Source organism: Schizophyllum commune, assembly GCF_000143185.2.
Source record: "Schizophyllum commune H4-8 unplaced genomic scaffold SCHCOscaffold_1, whole genome shotgun sequence".
Taxonomy (NCBI): domain Eukaryota; kingdom Fungi; phylum Basidiomycota; class Agaricomycetes; order Agaricales; family Schizophyllaceae; genus Schizophyllum; species Schizophyllum commune.
In genome coordinates this window covers 968,482-984,443 of record NW_026089538.1, presented here as the reverse complement: position 1 = coordinate 984,443, position 15,962 = coordinate 968,482, and the positions used below count along the sequence as shown (strand labels likewise).

At 57.2% G+C, this 15,962-nt stretch overlaps 10 protein-coding genes across 10 annotated transcripts; 7 read left to right on the top strand and 3 right to left on the bottom strand.

Annotated features, from left to right (window-relative positions):
* The first annotated feature begins 482 nt into the window (after positions 1-482).
* Positions 483-945, top strand: SCHCODRAFT_02605056 (uncharacterized protein). Its single transcript, XM_003035319.3, has one exon. It carries the CDS (start codon positions 551-553, stop codon positions 713-715), a length of 165 nt encoding a protein of 54 aa, XP_003035365.2. The 5' UTR covers positions 483-550; the 3' UTR covers positions 716-945.
* SCHCODRAFT_02482500 (glycoside hydrolase family 16 protein) lies at positions 945-2,218 on the top strand (the record flags this gene model as incomplete). Its single annotated transcript, XM_003035320.1, has 5 exons — positions 945-1,105; positions 1,153-1,721; positions 1,775-1,900; positions 1,991-2,127; positions 2,183-2,218. The coding sequence occupies 5 exons, from the start codon at positions 945-947 to the stop codon at positions 2,216-2,218; spliced, it is 1,029 nt and encodes a 342-aa protein (XP_003035366.1).
* Positions 2,182-2,500, top strand: SCHCODRAFT_02010612 (uncharacterized protein). Its single transcript, XM_050341523.1, has one exon. It carries the CDS (start codon positions 2,277-2,279, stop codon positions 2,445-2,447), a length of 171 nt encoding a protein of 56 aa, XP_050202720.1. The 5' UTR covers positions 2,182-2,276; the 3' UTR covers positions 2,448-2,500.
* Positions 2,501-2,680: 180 nt separating this feature from the next.
* On the top strand, positions 2,681-4,787 carry SCHCODRAFT_02484153 (uncharacterized protein; the record flags this gene model as incomplete). The annotated part of the gene is made up of 16 exons (XM_003035321.2): positions 2,681-3,011; positions 3,064-3,152; positions 3,209-3,248; positions 3,299-3,319; positions 3,373-3,438; positions 3,493-3,548; positions 3,600-3,650; positions 3,705-3,741; positions 3,793-3,840; positions 3,891-3,911; positions 3,966-4,165; positions 4,224-4,318; positions 4,375-4,407; positions 4,463-4,634; positions 4,688-4,708; positions 4,758-4,787. 16 exons carry the CDS (start codon positions 2,681-2,683, stop codon positions 4,785-4,787), a joined length of 1,311 nt encoding a protein of 436 aa, XP_003035367.1.
* A 216-nt stretch (positions 4,788-5,003) lies between these two features.
* Positions 5,004-6,907, bottom strand: SCHCODRAFT_02484329 (uncharacterized protein; the record flags this gene model as incomplete). The annotated part of the gene is made up of 6 exons (XM_050342834.1): positions 5,004-5,145; positions 5,200-5,331; positions 5,376-5,602; positions 5,660-5,965; positions 6,019-6,183; positions 6,236-6,907. 6 exons carry the CDS (start codon positions 6,905-6,907, stop codon positions 5,004-5,006), a joined length of 1,644 nt encoding a protein of 547 aa, XP_050202719.1.
* A 911-nt stretch (positions 6,908-7,818) lies between these two features.
* Positions 7,819-9,016, bottom strand: SCHCODRAFT_02485353 (uncharacterized protein; the record flags this gene model as incomplete). The annotated part of the gene is made up of 3 exons (XM_003036124.2): positions 7,819-8,703; positions 8,751-8,887; positions 8,941-9,016. 3 exons carry the CDS (start codon positions 9,014-9,016, stop codon positions 7,819-7,821), a joined length of 1,098 nt encoding a protein of 365 aa, XP_003036170.1.
* A 351-nt stretch (positions 9,017-9,367) lies between these two features.
* On the top strand, positions 9,368-11,843 carry SCHCODRAFT_02605042 (pseudouridine synthase). Its single transcript, XM_050344144.1, has 8 exons — positions 9,368-9,576; positions 9,627-9,733; positions 9,783-9,937; positions 10,309-10,396; positions 10,491-10,647; positions 10,705-10,951; positions 11,041-11,459; positions 11,513-11,843. Exons 1-7 carry the CDS (start codon positions 9,381-9,383, stop codon positions 11,384-11,386), a joined length of 1,296 nt encoding a protein of 431 aa, XP_050202718.1. The 5' UTR covers positions 9,368-9,380; the 3' UTR covers positions 11,387-11,459; positions 11,513-11,843.
* Positions 11,844-12,240: 397 nt separating this feature from the next.
* On the top strand, positions 12,241-13,015 carry SCHCODRAFT_02010591 (uncharacterized protein). The gene has a single exon (XM_050341522.1). The coding sequence runs from the start codon at positions 12,468-12,470 to the stop codon at positions 12,912-12,914; it is 447 nt and encodes a 148-aa protein (XP_050202717.1). The 5' UTR covers positions 12,241-12,467; the 3' UTR covers positions 12,915-13,015.
* On the top strand, positions 12,463-14,310 carry SCHCODRAFT_02605035 (aldolase). The gene is made up of 4 exons (XM_003035323.2): positions 12,463-13,010; positions 13,058-13,423; positions 13,472-13,740; positions 13,797-14,310. The coding sequence occupies exons 1-4, from the start codon at positions 12,917-12,919 to the stop codon at positions 14,082-14,084; spliced, it is 1,017 nt and encodes a 338-aa protein (XP_003035369.1). The 5' UTR covers positions 12,463-12,916; the 3' UTR covers positions 14,085-14,310.
* Positions 14,311-14,421: 111 nt separating this feature from the next.
* SCHCODRAFT_02605034 (replication protein A, subunit RPA32) lies at positions 14,422-15,666 on the bottom strand. Its single transcript, XM_003036125.3, has 7 exons — positions 15,624-15,666; positions 15,470-15,573; positions 15,309-15,416; positions 15,116-15,258; positions 14,911-15,061; positions 14,615-14,850; positions 14,422-14,560 (listed from the first exon to the last, which is right to left on the bottom strand). The coding sequence occupies exons 1-7, from the start codon at positions 15,631-15,633 to the stop codon at positions 14,482-14,484; spliced, it is 831 nt and encodes a 276-aa protein (XP_003036171.2). The 5' UTR covers positions 15,634-15,666; the 3' UTR covers positions 14,422-14,481.
* Positions 15,667-15,962: the final 296 nt, after the last annotated feature.

The window sequence follows — 15,962 nt, the reverse complement described above, 5'->3', positions numbered from 1 at the left end:
TAATGGAGGAGACGCACCTGCGCAGAAATCGTGCAGCTCAAAGGGGCGGGAGAATTGTCGCTCTCGAAAGCGATAGCCAAACTGATGGTGCGGGTTCGCCGTACCATCGTTCCCAGCGACGGCGAGAAGAGAGACTATTCGTGCTTGACAGCGTTTGGTGACGCTTTTCAGCAGGCCGTTAACTGTGGTTCGTGCACAAATAAGTACTCAGAATATGAAAGTCTGTGTATTGAACTGTCCGCGCGAGCAGCATCTTGACTGACATTGACAAGGTCATATTCGATATGTCTAGAATTGTTTGCACTTCTTTGCGACTGCTTGCGATCGGGGGTCATACATAGCACTCATTATATCCAGATACTTCAACCTGCATCCACTTCTTGCTCATCTTGACTGTCAGCTTCGTGCAGGGCCTGAGTCCCTGCAAAGAACTCATCCTGTGACGTCTTGGCGTAGACTGTCTGCGCGGTCTTGCGTTTATACTTCAGTGTTCGATGGCTTTCATTCGCCGTCTATGGCCTCAAACATACTCGCCCTTTGGTATTCTGCGATGAACGGAATTCAGTGTACTGGAGACCCTCGCAAGATCACGGACGGCGATACCGCTGACGCTCTTGCAGCAAACGGGCAAGCTGTCAGTAAACCTGCCATCGTGCTGCGAACTGCGCAGGACATCAGCACCGCTCCACCCCTCGCGTGTACCCTCAAGCATTGACCACCCTTCGCGTCGGCAGCGCACGGCTCGGCGTGGAGCAATTTTGATGATACAGCTCTAATTTTGCGGCGTAATTTACGCGAGCGCATCATATAATCTCGCCTGCACTCGCTCCTGCTCCCCACCTTTCTCTCTCGTCGCACAAATCGCGTCCTTGGGCACCCTTGCGCCCTTCCTTTCGTTGCACTCACCGTCGTTCACTTCTCCGGGTATCGTTTTCTTCTTCTTCATGCGTTCCTCCGTTTTTGTGAGCTTCCTCGCGTTGAGCGGAGCCGCGTTCGCCGCGACGCACAATGGCCGGCACAGCAGCCGCCAGCATCTCCACAAGAAGCGCGGCTACAAGGTCTCCAAGTGGCTGGAAGGCGATGACCTAGTCGACGCCTTCAACTAGTGAGTCTGCCCTCGCACTTGGTAGTCCACGTCTGACGCGCGTCCAGCGACGTGAAGCCCTCCGACAACCAGGGTATCGCTAACTATGTCGACGGCAAGGACAGCGGCCTCGTCTGGGTGGACGGTTCCAAGAAGACGTACATCGCCGTCGACCAGACCCCATACTCCGACCTGCGCAAGGCGATCCGCATGACGTCCAAGGACAAGTTCAACCCCTCAGACAACCTCCTCTTCATCTTCGACATCCAGCACATCCCCTGCCTCTGCGGCACGTGGCCCGCGCTCTGGTTCACCGGCTCGAACTGGCCGTTCGACGGCGAGATTGACGTGATTGAGGGCGTGCACTTGTACAAGCAGAACACGATGAGCGTGCACACGGGCACGGGGTGCAACTGGCCGAACTACATCATCAGCAGCCTGTCGAAGCTGACCGCGAACAAGCCGGACGAGTTCTCGTGCGACGCGAACGCGGACTATCAAAGCTGTGGTGGCTCGCAGGATAGCAAGACGAGCTTCGGGAAGGCGTTCAACGATGCCGGCGGAGGGGTCTTCACGCTTGAGCTGAACGACAACGTCGTCGCCATGCACCAGTGGAACGTCGCGGACGTGCCCAAGGGTCAGTGCATTTCCTTTCAATGGCTATGCGGCGGACATTGACGCGTTGTGTAGACATCTGGGATAACAACCCCGACCCGTCTGGCTGGGGCGACCCGATCTTCAAGATGCCCGCCGACCAGTGCCCCATCGGCGACCACTTCAAGGACCTCATGCTGGTCATCAACACTAACCTTGGAGGTAAGTCTTGCTACCTTCCCTCTCGTACAGACGCTCCGCCCTCCTTGTATCGTGGATCCGTCCCTTCACCTCTGCTCACGCTCACCACAGGCTTCTTCTCCGAGGGCGTGTGGGCCATCGACGGCGCCGGCGGGCAGGAGACGTCGTGCAAGAAGCAGACGAACTTCAACTCCGCGGCCGACTATGTCAAGCAGATGGGCTCCGTCTTTGGGGACGATGCGCGCTGGGTGAGTACCATTTTTTCGTGTTACTCCCTCAATCTAATGCCACCCGCTCTTCCAGATCATCAACAAGATCGTCATCTACGAGCAGAACTAGATGCTGCGCTGCGCTCGACCGCACATCCTCTCGCACCATACGCGCACCGCCGTCGCGTATGATGTCCGCCCTCCCCTTGCGTCGGAGTGCCCGTCTTAATATCATGGAGACTACGAAGCCCCGGTCGGACGATACTTACGCTCCTTACTATATCATCAACCACAACATAATGATGTACATATACCCCGTCTGGATCTGCGCCGCTGCTGTGGTATACCTGCTTTATTGATTCTGAATGCGCTGCCGATTTGATTGAACGCGCTGACTCCCGGGTTTCACCCTCAAATAGAGTGCAATTCAGGTGCAAGGTGCAATTTAGGTGCAATCTGCATGAGAAGGCGCTCGGGCGGTCTGTATGTCTGAAGCACGGCGCGCTGATCGGGGCGGTGCGCTGATCACTAACTTGCCCTTATATCATGGCCAGCCGCGCGCTGTCAGCATCCCTGTTCCCTACCCTTGTCCATGTCCGCGCCGGGAGTCGTGCATCCCGCCGGCGTCGATGTTGTGAATCCTGCCAGTCTGCATAGCCGCCACTCGAGCTGGGATATCGTCCGGCGGGTCGCGTCGCATTCGAGAGCGTCCAGCGCGACGAGCATCGAGCGTGTCCCCCCGAGCAAATGGACGCCCCTGCGCACGGTGCTCAGTGTGCTGCTCCAGCTGTTCCCCCGCTTCCACAGGCCAATCCGCAAGCGCGCGCTCCTCATCGGCATCGCGTACCAGAACAGGCTGAACCCGGACGAGCGGCTGAATGGGACGCACGAGGATGTGGACTGTCTGTATGAGCTATTGATCAGTGCGTGTGTATCTATATACATGGAAAGCTTGCAAGGCTGACTAGACTGCAGATCACTATGGCTTCCTGCCGAGGGATATCACCGTCATGAAAGACGCGGACGACGTAGAGGATCACCTCTGGCCGACCGAGGACAACATCGTGCGTTTACTTGAACATACTTCCCCTACCCTCCCATTCTTATACTCCCTTTCCAGCGTCGAGAATTGCAAGCCCTCACCCGAGACTGCGCTCCTCGTGAGTCTGCATCCCGCCTCGCCTATCGTCCGTGACTGAGCGCGTCATAGGCGACCGCTTCTTCTTCTCATGTGCGCATCATCCTCCCTCGGTTATGTCTGGTCATTTGACCGTATGCGTGTAGATGCTGGGCATGCCTCGCAAAAGGAAGAACGCGTTAAGGGCTCGGAGATTGATGGTATGGACGAATGTGAGTACGCCGGCCTTCTTGCTGGGGGGCAGGATGCTGAGACGGGAGCTTTAGTTATCGTTCCCTACGATGCGTCAGACTTCTCGGGATCCAAGTGCATCCTAGACGATGTGTGTAGGAACTTCCCGTCGGCCCTTCTAGCTTGCTGATGAACTTTGAAGGAGTTGCGCAGGTATCTGGTTGATCCCCTCAAGAGACGATGCAGGCTTGTGGTGCGTCGCATGTTTGTATTCCGGTAAGACCTGGTACACTTATGTGTCTGTAAGGCCGTCCTCGACGCGTGTCATTCGGCTACTTTGCTAGGTTTGTATCTACACTGTCGTGTCCATACGAAGGTCCTTACGCAGTCTCCAGACCTGGCGCATGACAGATGCATTGAAAGGGATGGATGGAAGGGGTTCGGTGCGTGCAATATTTCCCCTGCATTGCCGTGGGACTGACATGTATCTTAGTGACGACCACCGTCCGCTGGGGTATGCCCTTAATTCTCCTGACATTTCTTTCCCTCTGACGTTTATCGGTCTCAGCATGGGAGCACATCGCAATCGCCATGGGCTTCCCCGTCCCAGATCCCGAGGCTTCGGCTGCTGCACAGCAGGCGAAGCGTGAGGAGATGCAGGACCTGCTATCACAAACGCTTGTCCCGTTCATCGAGAAACTGCTCGGCCCGTGGCGCTACTGCTGGGGCTTCTGTCGGCGTGCGGTTTGGCCGCACGAGCCGTATGTGGTACGCTCGATCTTCTTGATGTCAGCGATGATGCGTAACTCATGCTTGACTTCCCTAGCTGTGCTTCAGCGCATGCAGAGATGAGCAAATGACCTTCGAGAAGCGCGGCTTCTCGATGACGAAGGTGCTCGCCAAGAAGCTAGGCAAGATCCTGTTCTCCGCACTCCTCCTTTGGCAGACCCTGACGCCTCATCAGACGAGAACCCCAGACCGCGCCTGGGTAGCTTGACGAGGAATGTCCGGTAAGTGGCCTTCCTGCTGCCCCAAGCGCGAGTCCTCGACTGACGAATATATCAGCGCTGAGTTCACCGCCGTCTACGAGGCGAAGCGGGAAAAGTACGAGACGTTCCTCGACCGGGGAGTACGCCGCAAGCACACGCTTGGTATCGCGTATTGGATCCTTCCTGAGTCTCTCAGAGGAGAGGAGGCTCCGCCGTATATGCTGCCCCCACCGTTGGCGAAGCTACAGGTGCGCTTGTTCTCGTGATATGTGAGAGAACGGGAACTGACGTTGAACTCCAGCTAACGTCAAACTTGCCTAGGGTGCGTCCTGGTAGTACATGTTCGAACACTTCAGCTGACGATTTCGCAGTATACTAACCTAGAGCGCTTCTGGATCTAAACCACCATCAACGGCCTTCACCTACCATACTGATCTGCATATTTATTGTACTTTGTTTGGGGATAATCGCTGTCTCTTTCTCTTCCTGTACCACCGTGCATTTCTAGCTTCGTGTATCAACCCGGCCTATCGGCCTTGTAATCATCCCACATACGAACCCTCATATAGCCCTCCCCATATACGTAGATCCCGCAACTCGCATAGCTACCGTACTATCTATAATTTTGCTTGTATCCCAGCACCAGCATCCTGTGCCTTCGCACCGTCGCCCAAGTACCAGTGCACGGCGTTACGCACTTCATCTAGCCATTCTTGGACCAATGCGTCTTCGTAGACGTTGCCGTCGTAGTGGACGACCCTAAGCAGTCGAGTCAGTAACGTATGAAGGTCGGGACTTTGATAGGATACGTACAACCCAAGCTGGCCCTTGAAGGTGGCTCCGCCGAGGTAGAGTTCCGTGGGGCGGGTACGAAGACGAGTGTGCGTCTCCAGTATCTCAATAATAGGTTCAGGCGAATTGGCGGGGTATTTGAGAGGAATGACGCTCTCAAGCTACGAGCATAATATAAGCACCACTTGTAGCAAAACGGAAGGCATAGACTCACGTTGCCCATACTCGATCCACCAAAGGTCATGACGAAATTCGCACCCTTCGCTTGTTCGATAGCGGAGATGGGTTCGGTGGAAAGGTCCGAAGCGCCTGAACGTTGGATAGCGCGCCAGCGCTCGACCTGGACTGAAGCCCCCGCGACACGGATTGGTAAACGAGCGTAGTTGATGTCGATGTGGCGCGGATGGCGGACGAAGGCGTTGGCCTGGACAAGGACGAGTGAGCTCAAATTTGATTCAGAGATGAAATGATGGAGAAATACCTGCGCCTTCATCATCCGCGCGCGCAGAAAGAAGCGTCTTTTAGACAGCAACTCAACGTACGTGGGTAGCCGTCCATGCGCGCCAGCATTCTTGCCACCAGGCATCACCGGCAAGCGGTTGAAGTAGAAGGAGATCGCGACGTTGACGGTGGCAGACCCTCCGCGCGCGTACCACTCCGGGTCGAGGAAAGGGCGCTGATTGAGAGGGCCACCGGGCATGAAGGGTTCGCGCTGGCGGAATGCCCATTCGTCGTCTGATATCTTGCCGGCAAGGTGAAGGCGATGAAGGACGCGCGTCATTGCGATCTGATGAGGGGTTTGAAAACCGGGTCAAGAAAGGAAAATGATAATCTACGGACCTGTCCGAGAACGTGGTATGCGTTGCCGAAGGTGACCTTCTGCTCGCGGCAGCTCTGAATAATTTTTTTCGTCTCCGAGGGGCTGAATGATGTGTCCAGGAATCGCGAGCGGGTCGGCGTAAAAGGCGTCGCAGCAGATATTTTCCGTGGTAATGTGTGACCACCCTGTGGACTCTTTGTTGGAACCAGACGCTTAGGACAACTGGGACAGGCTTACCTTCATTCCAGACATTCGAAGCTGCATGATGACGGCGCCTAGAGCACGATGCCACCTCTGTCTTGCAACAGGCTGCTCGCTGTCGGCGAAGAGGGCATTCGTCGAGCGTGCGAGCCATAGCCGCTCTTCCAGAGGGCCAACATCGACGGAGGGCTGCGAGAGCGCCTCCATCAGGGTGCGTAGAAGAGCAAAGTTTCCCATGCCGTCGGTGATCATGTGTGCAACCACTATAATGAGATGCGTCGTTTGAACGTCGTCCGCTTGCAGAATGATGAACAATTGAGCAAGAAGGTCATTGGTGAGTCGGCGCGGGGAGTTGATGATTCGGTCGGCGTAGCTGTGTGCCTCCGCTGCCGAAGGTATCGAGTCGTAAATAATTTCGCCGGGTATACAGGAGTGAAGGCGGGATTCCTCGAGGACGAAGTCCTGCTGTCGGTAGGAAAGCTCTTCTACGCGGGCACCAAGAAGCGGGTGACGTTGCTTCGTGAAGTTCCAAGCCCTTTCGAGTAGCTCCGGAGTCACTCTCTGTGGCTCAACACGGAGGGAAACGAGCTGCAAAGTGTCGGCGGTTCCCGAAAATTGACTGTCCCAGTAAAAGCCCTGTTCTAGCAAGCCAAGGGGACGCCGGTACACCCGCTGTGGGGTAGACTTTTCGAGCTTCCACTCGTCCATTTTGCGGTGTGCCCTGATCGAGAGGTGGAAGTACAAGTGCAAGTGAGGGAATCATCTTCCAGACCGCGGCGAACATGAGTCAAGGGATTTCAAAACATACGGTAACTTGCGTGCAGCGTGGCGAGTGCGGGCAGGCCGCACATGGTACACCTCATAGGACAAGCCATTGACAAGAGATAGAGAAAAACTGCAGAAGTTCAAAAGTGATTTGTTTTGGCGGAAAACATAGCACCACTCGTGCTCGTCAGGTCCAAGTCACGATCGGGTAGTTGAAAGACAAGGCAAGTACGGGCCGGTGCTCCGGCCCAAGTCGCGATCGGCGTCTTCCGAGAAATTGGTTGCCTCTCGCTCAACTAGACCAAACTGTACACAAAGCTGGGATCTTTTGGAGCCTTTGGTGGATAGAGAAGTGCATTGCAAGGTAGGATTGTGCAGGCTGGCGCATACGGGCTATTCGCTCGATTTGGATACCGATCATGGCGATGCGCCGTTACCGCAGAGCAGGCGTTTGTGTTATGTGTACGCCCTTCGGTTACATCCAAGACGCTTGCAAGGGGTCACCCTCATCTCCGTCGTCCTCAACCTTGTAAGAGGACCCGGTTCAAATACCACGCGCAGCCGGGCTGAGCCCTGCGTCGCAGGAGTACGGGACGAGAGGCATCAGTAGCAGGCGCGCCGAGCGCAAGGCTTTGCTAACGTCGTCTGGACGCGGTAGTAGGTCGGGATGCTCTTGCAAAGCGGTAGGCTGCAGTAGCTGCACGCCGAGAAGAGGGCAGTTCATGTGTCCGTGGCCGTACGTCGCTCGTGGCTGAGTGGACTGTCGGCTACAGCGATGGCCCGCAAGGTGACGATACGTGCAGGACACCCCGGATGACATGCCCTTGCGACAGTCCGACAGCGTCCTTTTATCGTTATGGGACAAGCTCGACGTCCGCATAGCCAGGCGGGTTCGAGGACCAAAGACAGGTATCATAGTTGGACAGCGCCCAGTCATTGCTGCAGAAGATGGAGCGGTCGTTGTCGCAGTTGCCCGCGCCGACCAGACCTCCATTGTTGGTCCGTATGCTCAGGCGAATTTTGGTGGGGTCGCGGGCCGACTCCTCGCGATATCGGGCGAGGACAGCATCGCAGCCAGAGGAAGGGGGAGATACGCGCTTCGTCTTGGACCTGCGTTCGGGACTGATAGAGTCCAGCCATAGGCGTAGCTCGGTCGCCGAGAAATCGTGGGCATCGGCGCCAGTGTCGGTAGACCCGGAATCTGAAGCCCGGACGCTCCGAGGAAGAGCGGGCGAGTCGGGGTGTGGGGGCACTTGACGCGCGTGGTCATATACCGAAGGTCCCTTCTGGCGAGACTTTGGCTGAGGTGCAGGAGCACGAGTGGACTTGCGTACACGTCGCGCCGGCGTCTTCGCATCCGTGGGCTGGCAGGTGCTCAGCAGCGCACGCGCAACGGACCCATCGTCACTGCAGGGATGACGATGCTTTTGCCAGACATCGGGCCCTACGAGGAACTCAACGGGGGGACGCGCTTGCCAGCGGCGGAGCACGTCGACTAACTTTCGCGAGAGGCGGTCCACCTTGGCATCCGGCATAGAGGCGTGACCGGAAAGGATGTTTCTGTACGTTCGGAAGATCACGAAGAGAGGATGCGCGCGAGACTTTATACGGGGCATACTGGAGTACGCTCTGTTGATCGTCCTGGTGGTCGAGCCTCTTTTGAGGTACAACAACGGGCGATCTCGCTTGGCGATGTGCATAGGCAGAAATTCGTATTCATATTCTTGTTCGGGAAGCACCTGATATGGTTGAACGCTTGACCGCGCGGACGCCTGACGAGACTCACTTCAGTGAATCGCTTCCTTTTGGATACATCAGCAGTCTTGTTGAAGTCCGACAGCGCGATGATGGTGTTGAGTGTCTTCTTAGTGGGGAGGATAGTCCAGTCATGCTTGTCCATGCGCTCGGCCATGTCGCTGCGAACTACGATTACGAGGCGTTAGTACCACGCAAACAAGGGTGTATGGGCGACGCACGTTCGATGTGGTTGAGTGGTGTGGAGAGATCAAGCTCTCCCTTCTTCATACCCCAGTGGTACTCAAAATGTTCCATCTGACGACCTTCAGAATGAGCCAGAGTTATGTGCACTGCGGGGGTCAGAGACCTGCCGGCGATAGTACCCGGAGTCGAAGTCAACGAGGCGGTAATTGATGATTGGCAGAAAGTCCAAGTCTTTCTGAGTAGACATAGAAGTAGATGATATAGCAGGGGGCATCGCAGATGAGGAGGTGCGCGCGGGGAGAAGTTCAGCACAGCCACTAGGGCGCTAATTTGCTTCCGGCCCGGTACACCGATCAAATGTCCGCGGCTCGACGCGCCTTGTTCTCTCCGTCGTCCATTGTTTTCGTGTATGTCGCCCGTTCTTCGCATCTGCCGCGCATATACCCACAGATACCCTCTTAGAAGGCTGCACACAATGCCCAAGGTTGCAACCAACGCTTACCCCGTCTCGGGGCTCTTCGCCATCGCGAAGCCATCGGGGCCGACGTCCATGTCGCTTTTGAACGACCTGCAGCCGCTGATTGCGACGAGCAAGCTGTTCGTCAGCGAGGACAAGATCAAGGAATTGAAGAAGAATAAGAAGCCGAGCAGCAAGAAGTACAGGCAGGCTGGTCAGTGATCAAGACCATGGGGGAACGACGCGTCTGACGAAACTTCGCAGTAAAGATCGGGCAAGGGGGAACTCTTGACCCCCTCGCTGACGGAGTTCTTGTTGTCGGAATAGGCAAGGGGACCAAGAAGCTCAACGAGTTCTTGCTATGCTCAAAGGTGCGTCGTGGTGCCTTTGCTGCCTATATCTGGCACTGAAGGAGAGCAGGAATATCGGACGACGGCTCTCCTCGGGTGCGAGACAGATACATACGATAGCGAGGGCTCGCAAGTACGGCAGGCGCACTGGCGGCATGTCACACGCGAAGCGGTCGAAGCTGCGATCCCGCAATTCGTGGGGGAGATCCTGCAGACACCACCAATGTGCGTGCGCTTTTACGCGTCTATGTCCCCAACGCTTCCTATCGATGCAATTGGCTTGTCTTCTATGCTGGTCACCTGGCCGTGTTGCGTCAATTGGCTGCCCACATATCTCGACCGACAACCTCCCGCACACTCGCACCCAGATTCATATCCTTGCATCCTAGTCGTATGAGCGGCAGACCATCGCTTCCTGACCCTGCGGCGGCTCACCTCCCTTGACATTTTTTTCCGTGCCTACCCCGCTGCATTTGCGTCCAACGTCCTTCGCCGACCCTTGGCGCTGCTATCTCATGCAGTCTTCATCGCAATCTTGTTCGCTCCGACATTGTCATACGTTGACGCATACATCCGTGCTGACATCTTGCTCTCAGCTTCTCCGCGCTCAAAATGGAGGGCAAACCTTTGTACGAATACGCCCGTAACGGCATACCGCTCCCGCGGCCTATAGAAGCACGAAAGGTCGGTCCCCCCCTTCAAGCCCAAGTTTCCTTGCGTGGATATTCGTCACAGACGCTTCACAACCCCCGCTCTGTATGCTTATTACTGTATCTAGGTCACGGTACACTCCCTCGAGGTCGACGAATGGCTTGGGTCAAAACACGCGTTTAAGCTACCCGAGAAGCGGCTGACAGACGCGGAGCGCGAGAAATTGGAGGCAGCGCTACGCGGAATACAGCCGGATGCGAAGGTGCAGGACGAGCCCGAGCCTGGTATGTGCCATATTTTTGTCTTTCGCGTCCGATGTGAAGGATACTGATGACCTTCAGCACCGACAGAAGCAGCGAATGCCACCGAGGATGCTGCCGCTCCCGCCGTCGACTCTAGCACTGCTCAAGCCAGCGCAGAAGAGACGGCGAGTGCTCCTACAGCCGCCGCGGAACCGAAGGACACTTTGGAGCATCCCACTGCCTTTAGCCTCAAGATGACTGTCTCCTCCGGCACCTATGTTCGCACGATTGTGCACGACTTGGCGCATGCAGTAGGGAGCGCAGGACATGTCGTGGTACTAACGAGGTAAGTAAGCGCTCTATGGCCCCCGTGAGCATAGCATGGGTATCTTCTGTGCAGCTCATGAAGATTCGTGTCGCTAACCAATTGCATAGGACACGACAGGGTCGCTTTAAACTGGGTGACTCAGTCGCCTCGCGAACCACCCCCGGTGCGCCCAAAGAGACAGCAGAGGCAAGCTCCTCTGCCGCTACCGAGGGCGCCGCCGATGATGCGCCCTCTACCGCCGAGGAGCCCTCGACCTCTACAGTCGAAGGCGCCGCTCAGAATGCCGCACCCGCAGCTGCCACTTCCGATGCTACACTCGAGCCCTCGCCAACCACTGTTGCGATTCCCTGGACCATCTTCGAGCGTGCCATTAAAGGCGAGGACGGCCCGCCGGACGCGGAGGGCTGGCGTGAATGGGAGAGGGAGGTCATGGCAAAAATGGAGGTGGTATAGAGCGAGGTGCGATATGACTGTGTATATCAGGCAGTAAGACGAGTAATCATGAGCAGCTGATGTGCGCGGAAAGGTGCGTTTGACTGTGAATACGTCCTCATCCTGCTGCGCTGACGGTTCGTACAGCTACCGAATTTGTAGTATAGCGTTCAACTGAGCAACTCTTGCTCGTTCGACATCACGACTTGCTCATGCCTATCACGTTTTGGTCGCGTTCAAGAGCTTCTATCTGGAGAATGGCCCGGATCGACCGGCGCGAACGGGAATTCGGCGCGGGGGTATGTGTTCAAATAAGCGCCCTGACGACGACAGCCAGGTCTTGCGGGACATCGGCACGGTTCTGTTGACGATCGACAGCTGGCTCATTAGGTTGTCGCCCGATACCGGTGAATAGAGGAAAGAGACCGGTGAATAGCCGTGAGTAGGAGAACCACCGCCGAGCGACTTGGCTTGCGAGAAGAAGGCGTTCGTCCTGTGAGGAGTCAGACTCACAGACGCCTGCGCATGGGCACCCAAAGGTGCCGAATGAAGTGTCTTATTACTCTCCCCAGATATGGCCAATCGGGGATGGGTTCTTGTCGACAAGGTATCGCTTCGGCTCGAGCTATCTCGTCCCATGATACTCATATACGTCCGAAGGCTCGCTCCAGAGCGATGGTCGACAAGTGCGGTTAGCGTTAGCGTCGGGAGTATGAGGTCCCGTGGAGGACGAGGCAACAGATCCCGTGCAGGACGACCACCCGGCGCGTGAAGTTCAACATTCGGGCGCGTGACCCGCCCGCCCTCCCGCCTCCGCCACCTCCACCAAATTTATCGCTCCTCCGCCGCCCCAGGGCGGGAGCGCACCTGGGGTATTCCGTTTACGCAGGGTGATCTGCCACGACGCGCGCACGACGCATCCTCAATTGACCTCCAGCTGCCTCAGCTGCTCCTGTGCATACGCGCCCCGCCGCCCGCAGCGAGAAGGACGATCGACGAACTCGGATGAGCAGCTTATCCGGGCGCATCACCGAAGGTGGGCGGCCTTGTCTTCTCTTTCGAGCGATTGTTGATCGGGCGCGCGGCATCCTCTCGGACGTAAATGCGGACGGGCATGGCGTTGTTTATCGTGCTTGTTGAAGCGCGGGGGACGATCCCTCAGCCTCTGCAGTTAGGCCGCGCCACTCTGTCCCGGTTGTCGGACCGCTTTCTTTTTTCTTGCGATTCGGAGGGTCCATTTTTTGACAAAATTCGCAGGATTGTGAGTGGCGATCCCCCTTGTCATGCAAGAGGGAGGTCCAGGGCCCCGGGTCCCCAGGGGGTACGACTGCGCCGGTGGGACATTGGGAGGCCATTGAGTGGGCGTTCCCCCGAGAACGGGCCGGGCCCCGCGCCGTCGCCGCGGGAGAACGGTGCGGGCGGTCCGGCCCGATCCCAGCTGGAGGGCTTCCCCGCGCCGCCATATAAGCCGAAGTCGACGATGCCGTACGATTCCCATCTATCTCCTGCCGCCGACGATCAGCTCAACTCTCGTCCCCCCACTCACTAACAATGGTTGCGAACGGTCACAAAGTCTCCCGCCCGCTCAAGCCGGGCATCTACGCCCCCATCCCCACATTCTTCAAGGCGGGCTCGGAGGACCTTGGTGCGTTGCCTACGATGTGGGGGGAACCTAGCTAAATGCCTCTGCAGACCTTGAAACCACATCCGCGCACATCGCGCGCGTTGCGAAGCAGGGGATCCCCCCCCTCGTCGGCGGCTCCATGGGGGAGGCGCACCACATGTCACATTCCGAGCGCGTCGAGCTCATCAAGGGCGCACGAAAGGCGCTCGATGACGCCGGCTTCACCGACCTCCCCGTCATTGCGGGCACGGGCGCAGGCTCGACCCGCGAGACGGTCCAGGTGACGCAGGAGGCGGCAGAGGCGGGCGCGGACTACGCGATCGTTATCGCGAGCGGCTACTTCGCCGGCGCACTCGCGAACAACCGGCCAGCATTGAAGGCGTTCTTCGGCGAGGTCGCTGAGAAGAGCCCGATCCCCGTCATGATCTACAACTGTGCGTGCAGAAGTCTCACTGAGCGCGAGCTTTACTGACCGATTGCAGTCCCCGGCGCCGCGGGCGGTATTGACCTCGATTCCGACATTATCACGGAAATTGGGCTGGAGAACCCGAACATCTGCGGCGTCAAGTTGACGTGCGGGAACGTCGGGAAGTACACCCGTGTCGCAGACGCCGTCATCCAGCCCAACTTCACCCCGCGCAAGAACCCCGACGCACCATTCCTCGTCCTCGGCGGCTTCGTCGACTTCCTCGTCCCCACTACCTTCGCCAACGGTCACGGTACCATCACCGGTCTTGCTAACCTCGCTCCGGTTCGTATCTCCCTCCATCTAATCATACCAGTCAACTGACAGCCTCCCTCCCTCAGCACACTATCGCAAAGCTTTGGGACCTTGCAAACGCCGCACTCAAGGACACCTCCAAGCTCCAGGAGGCCCTCCACATCCAGGGCATCGCCGCCCGCGCGGACTTCACCATCGCGAAGACATCGATCCCGGGCATGAAGTTCCTCATCGAGAAGGAGTACGGCTACGGCGGGCTCGCGCGCAAGCCGCTGTACCCCCTCACCGACGCGGAGAAGAAGGCGATCTGGGAGCACCCGCACACGCAGGACCTGCTCCGGCTAGAGCGCGAGCTCAGCGGGAAGAAGGCGTGAGACCAGCGAGCGGGGAGAAGGTGTCAAGTCTGCAGCGGTGGTGGCAGCAGGACAGGCCCCGTATCAGCTGAGGACTTGCGGCTGGGGCGCGCGTTTTCTAGACACACGGCATGACTAGACGCGTAAGTATATAATGTGTTTATATCTATAGTAGTGAACACCATGTATCATACTGCATAACGGAATTCTCGTTGGGCACTCACCGTTGGTCTGAGGGTATGCGTCAGTTTGCTCTGGTTATGCGCGAGCATGAGATGCGAGCAGCTCCAAGAGAGTGGCCGAATCAAGAGAAGGTGAGACCGAATGCCAGTATGCTGAAGGTGTCGCGCATGTCAGCTAGCAGAGCAGAGTCAATACATAGGATACAGTTACTTATATACAGCAAAGTCACCACGTCCTACTCTACCAGAGCAAAAGTCGACCCATCTGTCGTCGTGTACACATTGCCCTCGTCCAACAACTGGTCCAACGCCTCACTATCAACCATGCGTCAGCACCACCATTCAACCCACACACCATCCAGCACCCACCTGATCTGTTTCGCATTCGACGAAGACAGCGCCTGCGCGATGTCCTTCACCGACACACCGTCCTCAGTCTTGTGTTGCCTCATGTAGTCCGTGATCTCCTCCTTGAGGCTCTTCTTCCCGCCACTGCCGACGGGTTTTGAGGATGGGGCGAGGTAGGCGGAGGCCCCGCCGCCGCTGGTGCTCGATGCAAATGCGCCGGCTGGAGCGTGTTCGGCGGCCTTGGTTCCCGGAGGTGCCTATGGGCGGAGTTCGTCTTAGCAAGAGAATGGAGGGAATGTTAAGGAAGGAAGCCGCACCCCGCGCTCGAGTCGTATTGTCGAGTACATGACCTCGAAGTGGTGGAAGACGCGTTCGTTGTGCTCGACGGGGCGCACGCAGGCTGCGTTGATGTATTTCTTCGCGCCGAAGACCTTTAGTGAGCCAGTGACGCGTGCTATGCCGCCCTCGCTGCGCTTGTGATGAGCATCCCCTTCCCTTCGCAATCACAAGTGTAATACGCACTGCACACCCCCATAGCTGTCCGACGGTGACTGTCCAGCATCTGCCCATAGGCGCGCCTCAAGTTCCCCCGAGCCGTCGTTTATGATGATCACAGTATTTGTTGCCTGGTCCCTCAGGCTTTTGACGTGGCCAACGATGGTGACCTGGAACGATCGGTCAGAGAACAAATGAGGGACGAAGGAATGCGCCGCACATGTCCGAGCTCGAAGCCGCCGACAGTGAATGGCGCGTCGGTATGTACTTGTGTTGCGCGCGTAAGCTGGCCGATGGTGCATGCGCGGATGGAGTGGGAGGCTTCGCTCTGTCAAAGACAGTCAGGTATTGCAATTTTCGCATCGAGGGAACGCTACGCACCTTCTGCGCACTTGGGCTGGCCTGACTGCCACCAAATGGCGAGCTGCCTTGCACATAGCCGCCGCCTCCCTGCGATCCATAATATCCGCCGCCAGCGTAGGGTGCTGTGGAGACCTAAGCTCTCCTATTCCCTCCACATGTGTACATTCCTTACATTGGCTCATGATTTTGTGGTGGATGCGTATACAGCAGCGAGAGTGTGGAACAAGCGACGGGGAACGCGGCTTGCCGCCAAATGACACGAGTGTCACGATCACATGACGGGTGTGACCGCACGCGTCCAGTTCAACATTTCGATCAATCCAACTTTGTCCTCCTCCGTCCTTGGCCCCGCCATCTGTATGGGTGGACTTTTTGACCCTCGAATGAGGTGCCATTGCTATAACTTGAGGCTTGGATGCGCCATGTATGACTAGCCTCGCATAGGCCCACCACAGTGGTACGACGAACGCTTGGCCAGGCGCAGCATCCTCCAAAGTCTAGTGCCTTGCAG